The sequence below is a fragment of the Malaclemys terrapin genome, chromosome 6, assembly GCF_027887155.1.
Source record: "Malaclemys terrapin pileata isolate rMalTer1 chromosome 6, rMalTer1.hap1, whole genome shotgun sequence".
Classification (NCBI taxonomy): Eukaryota; Metazoa; Chordata; order Testudines; family Emydidae; genus Malaclemys; species Malaclemys terrapin.
Genome location: NC_071510.1, coordinates 57,563,704 through 57,576,041, shown reverse-complemented (window position 1 = coordinate 57,576,041; position 12,338 = coordinate 57,563,704). Strand labels below are relative to the sequence as shown.

Genomic DNA, 12,338 nt, shown 5'->3' with positions numbered 1-12,338 from the left:
CTAAAACCTTTTTTTTAAAAACGGAGATTCTCAAGAAGCCACATGAATCCAGGAGCTGGGACTCTAAACATCAAATATTGTGACACTCATGATAAAATCATAGGAACTAGAATGCTATGTACATGATTCCTATCTCCTAATATACCTCCAATTTCAGGCCTGGATTCCTCCAGAGCACAGTGCAATTACTGAAGCTTTCATTCTTTGAGTTAACCTGATAAAGTACGTAACAAATACAGTATACCAATAAATATCAAGGGTGAAATCCTGCCCCCCATTGAAGTCAATGGAAGTTTTGCCACTGAATTTAATAGATACAAGAATCCACCCCAAAACTGGAGGAGAATTTTGAGGACACTAAAAACTAATTCTGCCTTTTTCATATTATTCTGGAGGAGCAGAATGGCTAAACAACACTCAACAGTGTTTCATTTCACAAACTATAATTAGGCTTTGCAGAATTCGATTTTTATTTTTTGATAATTTCAACAGATATCAATGTCAATTTTAAGGGTTTTTGGGTTGGTTTTTTTTTAGATTTTTCTCTATTTACATTTTCACCAATTGTGGGAAATTTGGCTGGGGTCAGACAATCTTTAATGATATTAGACAGTGAGATGCAAAAAGTTAAAACCTTATAATGGTTAAAACACAAATTGTCAACATCACATGTCAAAATATACAAAATAAATATCCTTGAATCAAACGCTAATAAGTTCTCAAGCAGCACTTCTCTTGCTTTGCCTCTCAGTTTCAGATATTATCTGGAAATATTTTTCATTGGTTTCTGCGTGTGTACAGTGAAATCAGCGTTTACCAACATTTATTGATAAAAATCGAATGCTTCCAAACCTAACTATAATGCACCATTTCCATCTGATCCACATACTAATATAGAAGATTACCTGGTTTTGACTTTGGGGTCAAGTAAGAAGTCTAGGAAGTAAAGTAATCAGATCCTCATTTTGTTGCACTTCATTTCCTCAAAGATTTGTTTAAAAGTCATTCTGGATAACCGGATAAGCAACTTGCAATTAAGCTTTAAAAAAAAAAAAAAAAAGTTCTGAATGTTGTTAAATTTCATGCAAAATCTTGAGAGACAAAGAATGGAAATTACATATAATTGTCTTAAAATATACAGATAACACCCTAAATTTTCAAATCATTACACAGGCTTTTAGCTCTATGACTCCTATTAAAGTTTCTCAAACACTTTGACATCTACATTTTTTCTTCTCACCTGTACTCTAAGAATGACCATACTTGCTTTTTTATTGAAGTCACTGGGAATTTAATATTGAATTTTTTAACTATTTTAAGTGGTGATTTCTTTTGAAATGGCTTGTTTTAATGTGTGAGATGTGTTGAGATTTAGTTAATGGCGTTCAGAACAAAGAACTCTTCAGGGCTTCACAAAGGCTTGTTTTGGCCTTGAAACATAGTTCTTAGGTTTTCATATAGCAGGTAAAAAAAAAACGTCAATGCAACAAGTTTTTATTTATACTAACTGTTCAGCAGCCCTTAGCTGCTTCCAGTTCACCTCTCAGAACAATTTTTGATTTATCGTACTATGAATCAGTATAATTTTTTATATATTTTTTTTTATATTTTTTATTTTATTTAATGTGGAACATGATTTTTATTCAAGAAAACTGTAAGAGTCTATTATCTACATCCTGTTTTAGAAATTACAAGCTCAATATTATTATATCCTGATTTCTCCTGTCCTCCCTACCTGCCTTGGCTCCGTATGGCTTCGGGCAGCAGCCGGCATGTTTGGCTCTTAAGTGCAGGGCTGGCCAGGGGGTCTCCGTGCACTGCCCCCACACCCTGAGCGCCAACTCCGCAGTTCCCATTGGCCAGGAACTGCGGGCAATGGGAGCTGCAGTGGTGGTACCTACAGACGGGCAATGGGCAGAGCCACCTGGCCGTGCCTCTGCTTAGGAGCTGGACGTGCTGGTTGCTTCCGGGAGCCACCCAAGGTAAGCGCCGCCTGGAGCCTACACCCCTCATCCTCTCCGCACCCCAGCCCTGAACCCCCTCCCGCAACCAAACTCCCTCCCAGAGCCCACGCTCCCTCCTGCTCCCCACATCCCTGCCCCAGGCTTAGCCTGGAGCCTCCTCCCACACTCTCAACTCCTTGGCCCCACTCACCCAGCCCAGAGCCCGCACCCCAACCCTCTGTCCCAGCCCAGTGAAAGTAAGTGAGGGAGAGCCAGCGATGAAGGAAGGGGGGATGGAATGAGCAGGGGTGGGGCCTCAGGGAGGGCAGGACAAAGTGGGTTTGGGGTTTTTGCAAACTAGCCAAACCCACCTGGAAAATCCTGTTATTTTTGGAGATACCTAAAATTGAATTGCTTATGTTTAAAAAAAAAAAAAAGATTAAGGCACTCAAGAGCCTTAAACTTTGATAACTTACTAGTTATTAAGGTTTGAAGCTACTAGCATGACTTTCAACTTTCTTGGTTTCAGCTTGTACTTTGACTTTTCAAAAATCACACTTTTATACACATGCCAAGAGGCACAATTAGTAAACACTGTGAATTGCCCAAAGGGGCTTATAGCTGCTTTAAGCAGGTGGGAGGCTCTAAAGTAATGAAATCTAGCACGATAGCCCTCATATTTACAGCTTTTTATAAATCTTAGTATTCTCACTGACAACAGTCAGCCCTCTCCACACCATAAATGCATTTTAAATGACATGCATTCACTTTTTTTCCCCTTTAATAAACCACTACTCTTAGTGAGCCTCTTTCAGAATCAGAAGTGATTTGGACTCAGATACGTCTACATGGGGGGAAGAACCCTGCAGCAGTGAATCTCAGGCTATGTCTACACTATGAAATTAGGTTGATTTTATAGAAGTCGATTTTTAGAAATCGATTTTATACAGTCGATTGCGTATGTCCACACTAAGAGCATTAAGTTGGCGGAGTGCGTCCTCACTACCATGGCTAGCATTGACTTACAGAGCAGTGACTGTGAGTAGCTATCCCACAGTTCCCACAGTCTCCGCCCCCCATTGGAATTCTGGGTTAAGCTCCCAATGCCTGATGGGGCAAAAGCATTCTCGCGGGTGGTTTTGGGTACATGTCGTCAGTCTCCCCTCCCTCCGTGAAAGCAACGACAGACAATTGTTTCGCGCTTTTTTTCCGCGCAGACGCCATACCACAGCAAGCGTGCAGCCCGCTCAGCTCAGCTCACTGACTCCGCTGCTGTTGTGTCCTGGGTGCTGCTGGCAGCAGATGGTGCAGTAGGTCTGCAAACCATCGTCATAGACCGCTTCCGCTGCAACTCTGCTCTGCTGCTATTGCCTCAATAGCGAATTTCTACAGGTTTTCTGTCATGGGCTCCCGGGTACATGTGCTCTTCCTCAGGAAATGTGCGTGGTGCTAACCATCGTCCTCCACCTCTTCTGCTGCAACTCTGCTCTCCTGTAGACACCATATCATGGGAAGCATGGAGCCCACTCAGCTCACTGCTGTCGCTGTGAGCATTGTAAACACCTCACGCATTATCCTGCAGTATGTGCAGAACCTGCAAAAGCAGGCAAGGAGGCGTTGATAGCGCGATCACGATAGTGATGAGGACATGGACACAGACTTCTCTGAAAGCATAGGCCCTGGCAATTTGGACATCATGGTGGTAATGGGGCAGGTTCATGCCATGGAATGCCGATTCTGGGCCCAGGAAACAAGCACAGACTGGTGGGACCGCATAGTGTTGCAGATCTGGGATGATTCCCAGTGGCTGCAAAACTTTCGCATGCATAAGGGCACTTTCATGGAACTTTGTGACTTGCTTTCACCCACCCTGAAGCGCAAGAATACCAAGATGAGAGCAACCCTCACAGTTGAGAAGCAAGTGGCAATAGCCCTCTGGAAGCTTGCAACGCCAGACAGCTAACGGTCAGTCAGGAATCAATTTGGAGTGGGCAAATCTACTGTGGGGGCTGCTGTGATCCAAGTAGCCAACACAATCACTGAGCTACTGCTATCAAGGGTAGTGACTCTGGGAAATGTGCAGGTCATAGTGGATGGCTTTGCTGTAATGGAGTTCCCTAACTGTGGTGGGGCGATAGACGGAACGCATATCCCTATGTTGGGACCGAACCACCTTGACAGCCAGTATGTAAACTGCAAGGGGTACTTTTCAATGGTGCTGCAAGCACTGGTGGATCACAAGGGATGTTTCACTGACATCAACGTGGGATGGCCGAGAAAGGTGCATGATGCTCGCATCTTCAGGAACTCTGGTCTGTTTGAACAGCTGCAGGAAGGAACTTACTTCCCACACCAGAAAATTACCGTTGGGGATGTTGAAATGCCTATAGTTATCCTTGGGGACCAAGCCTACCCCTTAATGCCATGGCTAATGAAGCCATACACAGGCACCCTGCACAGTAGTAAGGAGCAGTTTAACTATAGGCTGAGCAAGTGCAAAATGGTGGTAGAATGTGCATTTGGATGTTTAAAAGTTCGCTGGTGCAGTTTACTGATTAGGTTAGACCTCAGCGAAACCAATATTCCCATTGTTATTGCTGCTTGCTGTGCGCTCCACAATATCTGTGAGAGTAAGGGGGAGATGATTATGGTGGGGTGGGAGGTTGAGGCAAATCACCTGGTGGCTGATTACGCGCAGCCAGGCACCAGGGCGATTAGAAGAGCACAGCTGGGCGCCCTGCGCCTCAGTGAAGCTTTGAAAACCAATTTCATGACTGGCCAGGCTACGATGTGACAGTTCTCTTTGTTTCTCCTTGATGAAAACCCACCCCCTTGGTTGAGTCTACTTCCCTGTAAGCCAACTGACCTCCCCCTTCAATCACCACTTTCAAAGGCAATAAAGTCATTTTTGTTTCAAAATCATGCATTCTTTATTAATTCATCACACAAATGAGGGAAAACTCGCAAGGTAGCCCGGGAGGGGTGGGTGAGGAGGGAAGCAATAGGTGGGGTGGTGGATGAGGGGAGGAGGGAAGGACAAGGCCACACTACAGTTCAAAACTTATTGAATGCCAGCTTTCTGTTGCTTGGGCAATCCTCTGGGGTGAAGTGGATGGGTGCCCGTAGCCTCTCGCCCCCCTCCCCCTCCCACGTTCTTGGGCATCTGGGTGAGAAGGAAATGGAACTTGGGGAGAAGGGCAGGTGGTTATACAGGGGTTGCAGCAGCGGTCTGTGTTCCTGCTGCCTTTCCTGCAGCTCCACCAGACACCTGAGCATGTCATTGCATCCTACCTCCTCTCAGCGTGCTCCTCCCTCCTCTCATCGCGTTCATTTAACGCTTTCCTGGACTCTTTTTGCCTACACGCATTCTGCTGAGCTCTTTCAGTGCGGGAGGACTTCATGAGCTCTGAGAACATCTTGTCATGAATGCGTTTTTTTCGCCTTCTTATCTGCGCTAGCCTCTGGGACGGAGATGATAGGTGGAGCGTAGAAACATTTGCAGCTGCGGGAGAAAAAAGGGATAAGATACATTTTAGAGAACAAAGGGAAGACTATTTCACACTAAATCAAGCAATTCACATTACATAGCACATGTGCTTTTGCTACAAGGTCGCATTTTGCCTCTGATATTGAGTGCCTGCTGGTTTGGTGTGAGACATCACACACACGTGGCTGGGCAACAGAATTCGGCGTGCAGGCAGCCATGGTAAGGCAAAGGGTTTCGGCTTCTTCAACCTTCATACCATGTGGGAACGGTTTCAAACAGCAGCGCCCTTTCCCATACCAAGCAAAGCCCGTTGGGTTGGCCATTTAAAAGGAGGGGCTGTGGTTTTAAGGTGAATGTTCAGCACAATCCAACCCCCCCACACCCAATTCTCTGGGATGATCGCTTCACCCCACCACCACCAGGTGGCTATTATCAGGGAAGATCCCGGTCAGCCAAACGTGAACAGCTCAGCAGGAACGGGCCTCCCCCCACCGCATGGCTAACAGCAGGGATGATTTATTTTCAGCCAAAGGCAAACAGCCAAAGCCCAGGCCCACTCACTGCAAGGTTTTGTTCTGCAATGATTCCAGACTACTTGCTACTGGCTTGGCCGGGCAAATTAATCATTAAACACACTTGCTTTTAAACCCTGTATTATATTTACAAAGGTACACTCACCAGAGGTTCCTTCTCCGGCTTCATGGTCTGGGAGCCCGCCTTGGGAAGGTTGGGAGGGTATTGGCTCCAGGGTGATGAACAGTTCCTGGCTGCCGGGGAGAAGGGATTCTCCGCTTGCCTGCTGTGCGCTATCCTCAACCACCACCTCCTCCTCATCTTCCTCATCTTCAAACTCCTCATCCCTGTTGTGTGAGACTCCCCCCTTGTTGGTGTCCACGGACAGTGGTGGGGTAGTGGTAGGGGCCACTCCCAGAATTGCATGCAGCTCACCATAGAACCGGCATGTATAGGGCTCTGACCCAGAGCGACCGTTTGCATCCTTTGTTTTTTGGTAGGCTTGCCTCAGCTCCTTACCTTTCACGTGGCACTGCTGTGTGTCCCTGTTGTAGCCTCTGTCCATCATGCCCTTGGAGATTTTGGCAAATATATTGGCATTTTGTCTTTTGGAACGGAGTTCTGCCTGCATGGATTCTTCTCCCCATACAGCGATCAGATCCAGTACCTCCCGTTTGGTCCATGCTGGAGCTCTTTTGCGATTCTGGGACTCCATGGTCACCTGTGCTGATGAGCTCTGTATGGTCACCTGTGCTGATCAGCTCGCCACGCTGGCCAAACAGGAAATTAAATTCAAAAGTTCCCCGGGGCTTTTCCTGTCTACCTGGCCAGTGCATATGAGTTGAGAGTGCTGTCCAGAGCAGTCACAATGGAGCACACTGGGATAGCTCCCGAAGGCCAATACCATCTAATTGCATCCACACTACCCCAAATTCAACCCAGCAAGGTTGATTTTAGCTCTAAACCCCTCACCAGAGAGGAGTACAGAAGTCGATTTTAAGAGCCCTTTAAATCGAGAAAACAGGCTTGGTTGTGTAGACGGGTGCAGGGTTAAATCAACCTAATGCTGCTAAATTTGACCTAAACTCGTAGTGTAGACCAGGGCTCAGAGACCAACTTGGGCTTGTGACCTGCACTATGGTGCTAAAAATAGCAGTGTAGATGTTCCCACTTGAGTTAGAATATGGACTCTGAAACCTGGTGAAAGGGTGGGTCTCAGAACCTGAGCAGGAATGTCTACATTGCTATTTTTAGCACTGTAGTGCAAGCCTGAGTCTGTAGACCTTGTCTCTGAAGATACGTCTACAGTACATGCTTCTTTTGGGAACATGTAGTGTATACATGCACACAACCCTCCTAGCATGGGTATAAATAGAAGAGTAGCCGGTGAGGCACAGCTTAGGTAAGTAAAGACATGCCTCAAATGTTGGGGTATGTACACAAGTACATACCCTATATGGCTCTCCTAACCCATATCTCCCGTCTACAATGCTATTGTTAGCAGTGTAGTGTCCCGCTTGCACCCCTGCTCTTGGAGTCTTTCTCCACCACAGGAAAAGATTCCAGTAGGGGGAAAAGGCTCTGGCAGGGGGGAGGCAGCGGAGAAAGGCTTGAGCAGTCCCTGCTGCCAGAGCCCTTCTGCACCGCAGGGAAAGACTCCAGGAGAGGGGAAAGGCTCTGGCAGGGGGGTTCCCGTGCTCCTCCCCCTGCCAGAGCTTTTCCTTGCTGCAGTGAGAGGCTCGTGCCAGCAAGGAGCTGCTGAAGCCTTTCCCTGATAATTCCTGGCTGCTGGAGTCTTTCACTGCGGCATGTAGCTACACATACACACCAAAGTTGGTGCTGTGTAGTCTAGTGTACATGTAGCCTGAGACTCACTGCTGTGGGATTTTTTGTTGTTGTTTTTTTGCTGTGTAGTCATATCTTCTGACCTCAATCCTGCAAACACGTACATATGCTTCATTAAGCATGTGGGTAGCCCCACTGACTGCATTGGGTCAGGAAATCAATAGAGCTTCTCACATGCTTAAAGTTAAGCATTTGTGTAACCATTTGCAGGATTGGTGCTTTAATTGGCAAAAATCATCCCTGAGGAGTTGTATATTCTAAACCGCACCAAGAACTGTTGGTTGCTTCTTTGTAGAGGTTTCTTACTTCTCTGGAAGAGGGAGGAAGTCTTTCTCAGTTCTTCCACATTTGCTTCCATTTCTCTCATTCATGAAAAGGAACCCTGAGCAAGTAAGGTGTCTTATATTGTCCAAACTCCCTAATTAATTTGAATTTGAAGATTCTTGCAGAAGGTTGGCTTGTAAACCAGAGGACAATCTCCTATGTCTTATATCAACCAACAGTAAAAATATTAAATTAGCACTTTTTATATACTTAACTTTATAGCACATAATGACATAGTTCTATGTTGAACTCAAATCTATATCAGCACTGGATTTTAATCTTGTTATTAGGGAGATTTTTAAGATTGCCTAAAGGATTTTGGATCACAAGTCTTGACTTTGACTCATTGTTGCATAAAGCATGTAATGTTGGTTTAACTCTATGAACACATCATTCTTCATATAAGATGGGTTCTCTTCTTTTAATTAAAAAAGTGCAAAATACCTATTACCTACAAAGTTGAAAGAGGTTTTAAAAAGACCAGAATCTAAAATACTAGCCTAATAGACCAAATTGCTAAAGTTCCTTTTGTAAAAGTTGAATAATAGTCCTAAACTTGCTGTATCTTCATGGAAAATTGGTCTAATGGTGATGTCTAAAGCCAAGCATTTTCAAAAGTGCCTATGGGATTGTTTCAATGTGTTTACATGCTAGAGTTAAAATGATATGGTAGATACTTTATGCAACAAAGCCTCAAAGTGAGTCTGACACTGTAAAATGGTATCGTTTTATAAAATCAATAACAATTTCCCCATATGTACTGTATGTCATGTATATAATAGAACTAGCAGAAAAACAGGTTTCTGAAACTTCAGTGTTCGATTTAGAGTGAAACCACTGGATCACGTTTGCCATGTGTATTCTAATACTGCTAATAACAATATTGTGGAATTATCCTAGAAAAGTGATTTGAGTGTGCAGAGCTTTCAGGACTTGTGGAATCATTATTGGCCTCAAAATGTCAGAGTGATTTGTAATAATTCGTGATCCACCATCAGAAATCAAGAGAATCGCTCATATGCTGCTTATTGAAAAGGTCTCTGTTAGTCATACATTCACCTAAAAATATCCTTAAGTCTATTGGTCAAAGCTATAACAATCAAATTAATTTATTAGTAATTTTACACTGCTGGTACTCAGAGATTTATAATACATTATTTGCAAAACAATCCTAATCTATTTGATGACCCTTAAATTATTAATGGGCACAACCCAATTCCCATTAAAGTCAACTATCATCTTTCCACTGAATTTAATGGGAGTTGAATTGGCCCTATATGCGTATCTGTAGGCTGGTGGCTGAAGGAGAAACTTACTTTGGAAGTGTGAAGCATCATACCAGAAATAATCTGTGGATGTTTATTCAGCTGTATCTTTTGAGTTTAACCCACTTCTTAGTTTGTTGGCACTGCAAGTTTGAAACTCAATTTTAAGCAATAATGTAAGATGGAGTGAGAAATTCTGACTCTTACTGTCAAAGACAGTCACTCTATTTTAGACAGGTAGGAGTTAATACATTTGGAGAATATTTTTCTTTTAATAACACATAGACTTCCTGCCTCTGTGTGGATCTATTACTTTCTTTCGTCAGGTAATCTGTTTCAATTTTATTTACGGAGGTAAATTTAACATGAAAAAATGGTGCTGGTTTCCTTTGCATTTGCACTGAAAATATTTTGTGTGTATGGGTTGTTCCCCTTCAAATTTGATGGGATGACTTTTTGTAAGGAACTTGCCCTTTTATGTTGAATAGCCAGTCTACAATCTCACTGCTCTTGAGAAGCTTCTATGATGGCACAGGCATCTTCAAGTCCACTTGGACTAAACGTTGCTATAAACCACAATGGAAAAACTGCTGTAAAGTATTCCCAGTAGCAATCTTGGAATTCCTTCAAGTATATTGAGATTTTGTTAGAAATTGAATTGCCAGTGTAATCCATCTTCCTTGTGAGAAAAGATTCAGATAAAGAGCTGGAGTCTAGCAGCATTAAGTATTAGAACATCCCTTTAAATCAATAAGCTACAAATCTGGCAGCGCATTTATGCAATGCCCTATGCTATACTAAAGTGGCTTTAGTGCTGAAACAGCATTACTAATAGTACATTCCCAATAGGGATAAACACTATAGTGATGCAATATCCTAAATTATACTAGTCCTTGCCTTGTTATATTCCACAAAAGCATTTATATGGTATTGACATACATAAGAAAGCAGTTTTTCTTTTCTGTTTTTCAGATGACTTTCCAAATGTAGTTATTGAAGGAGTTCTCCATGGGATATTTTACCCTCATCTACTGCCCAGGTAGAAGTGGTGCGTGGATAGAAGAAATTAAAGCAAGTCTTGTCAAGGAAATTTACATAACACAATTCTGTGATGTGATACCAATTCTAAGAGGCAAAAGTCACCACCTTTGTTTAATTTCATACATTATAGCTTTTAAAATCAGTGTCACTACAGTTTGTGCTTTTAAAAAAAAATAGATAAGCTGAAAACCTGTTTCCATATTTAAACTAATGTATATACATACTCTAATATTTAATACTAAAAGATGACAGTCATACACTGAATTACACTAATCTTTGAAAAGAATTAAAAGCTTTACTAATATTGCTTTTTTTAAATTACAAATTACACTAATCCTTTTTTACATTAGTTCCAGTGCATTACCCATTGCTGGCAAGGAATGCATTGAAAGTGCTGGCACTGAAGACAGTAAGAGAGAGACTACAATTTTAAAAAATGCAGTTGCTTAACTGGAAATTAAATGCAACTTAAAAGTATTGTATTAGTATTCTAAAGGTAAATATTTCAAATCTAAACCTTAATGTTTAGGTAGAACAGTGTCAAGTTTTGTGTGAGAGGGAGTTTCCACCTTCTGCAATGTAGCTTTGTTTCAGGATGTTGGTTGTAGAGAACTCCTATGGCATTCTAACCACCTGACGTTTGGCATGACATTTATGGTAACAACCTCATTCAGTTGTTACTTCTAGTGTGTGTTTAATTTCCAAGCCAATTTACACTCTGTGTTTAATATCTTATATTTTGCGAACCACAGTTTACACCACCTTTTGGTGAGGTCAAGCAAGGATATAATTTACTACTAAAATAACTAAAAATTGATTGTGTGTTCAGATGAACTTGAAATTTGTTATGTCCATTACTGGATATTGCACTGTAAAATAAACTACTAGAACATGCACACAGGAGCATATGAACTGTGAATGTATCATTTCTACTCTAAAGGGTACATTTCAAAGCTTCTTACTACAGCTATTTCTCCCACAACTTCCCCCCGCCCCCAAACACTGGAAGAGTGAGAAAATGTTTAACCTTATTATTAGCAATTTTCAGCACTATCCCCCTGATATGTTAAGTTTATACAGAAATATGTCTTGAACATCACATTATTCAGTTCTGCTGTATTGCTGCTTCATTAATATAATATATAAATAATTCATAGGGCTAACTGGAGTAAAGGACTTTTCAGCACAAGTCGTCATGGCAGAATTGGGCCCTAACATAGCAGTGTAGTCCTGAGGGAGCAATAGTGCCTCCTGCCAAACACTAAACTGATTTTGAAGCTGTTTTGATGATTGATGCGACAGTGTAAGATTTGGGGACTTAGGTATGTGCAAAGCTGTCACTTTCTACCAGGCTTGAAAATATAATCTGAAATCAGGCTATTGGCTATTCATAAATACAAGTATAAGTCCTATGAAGCACCTTGTGCATCTCAAATTGAGAATTTACTCTTAACTGTGATCCAAACGATCTCTCTTGTGATGTGAATCACAGATATATAAAAGAATCATCAGTGGCTGTAGTAAGTACTGAACTGTCAGTACTCCTCATGAGCACAGAACTTAGCAGCTTCTGATTTAGAGACAAAAGTATTACCTGCTATGCCATACTGATAATTTTGTATCTTGATTCATTCTCTCTGTTAAAGTAGATTTACAGCACAGCTCACAATAGACATTTGTATCTTACGATTAAAACTAGGGCTGTCAATTGCCATTAACTGGAAACAAATGAATGCAATTAAAAAAAAATATTGTAATTAATGACAGTTTTAATTGCACTGTTAAACAATAATAGAATACCAATTTCAATTTATTATATTTTTGATGTTTTTCTACATTTTCAAGCACACCTCTACCTCAATATAACGCTGTCCTTGGGAGCCAAAAAATCTTACCGCGTTATAGGTGAAATCGCGTTAT

The 12,338-nt window shown here is 42.1% G+C and overlaps 1 protein-coding gene across 1 annotated transcript in view; it reads left to right on the top strand.

Moving 5' to 3' along the window:
- SNX24 (sorting nexin 24) overlaps nt 1-11,321 on the top strand; it is a 145,213-nt gene extending 133,892 nt beyond the window's left edge. The window contains exon 7 of the mRNA XM_054031557.1: nt 10,350-11,321. Within this exon, the coding sequence (XP_053887532.1) occupies nt 10,350-10,420 (71 nt within the window). The 3' untranslated portion in view covers nt 10,421-11,321. The remainder of the gene's footprint in view (nt 1-10,349) is intronic.
- The last annotated feature ends 1,017 nt before the right edge of the window (nt 11,322-12,338 follow it).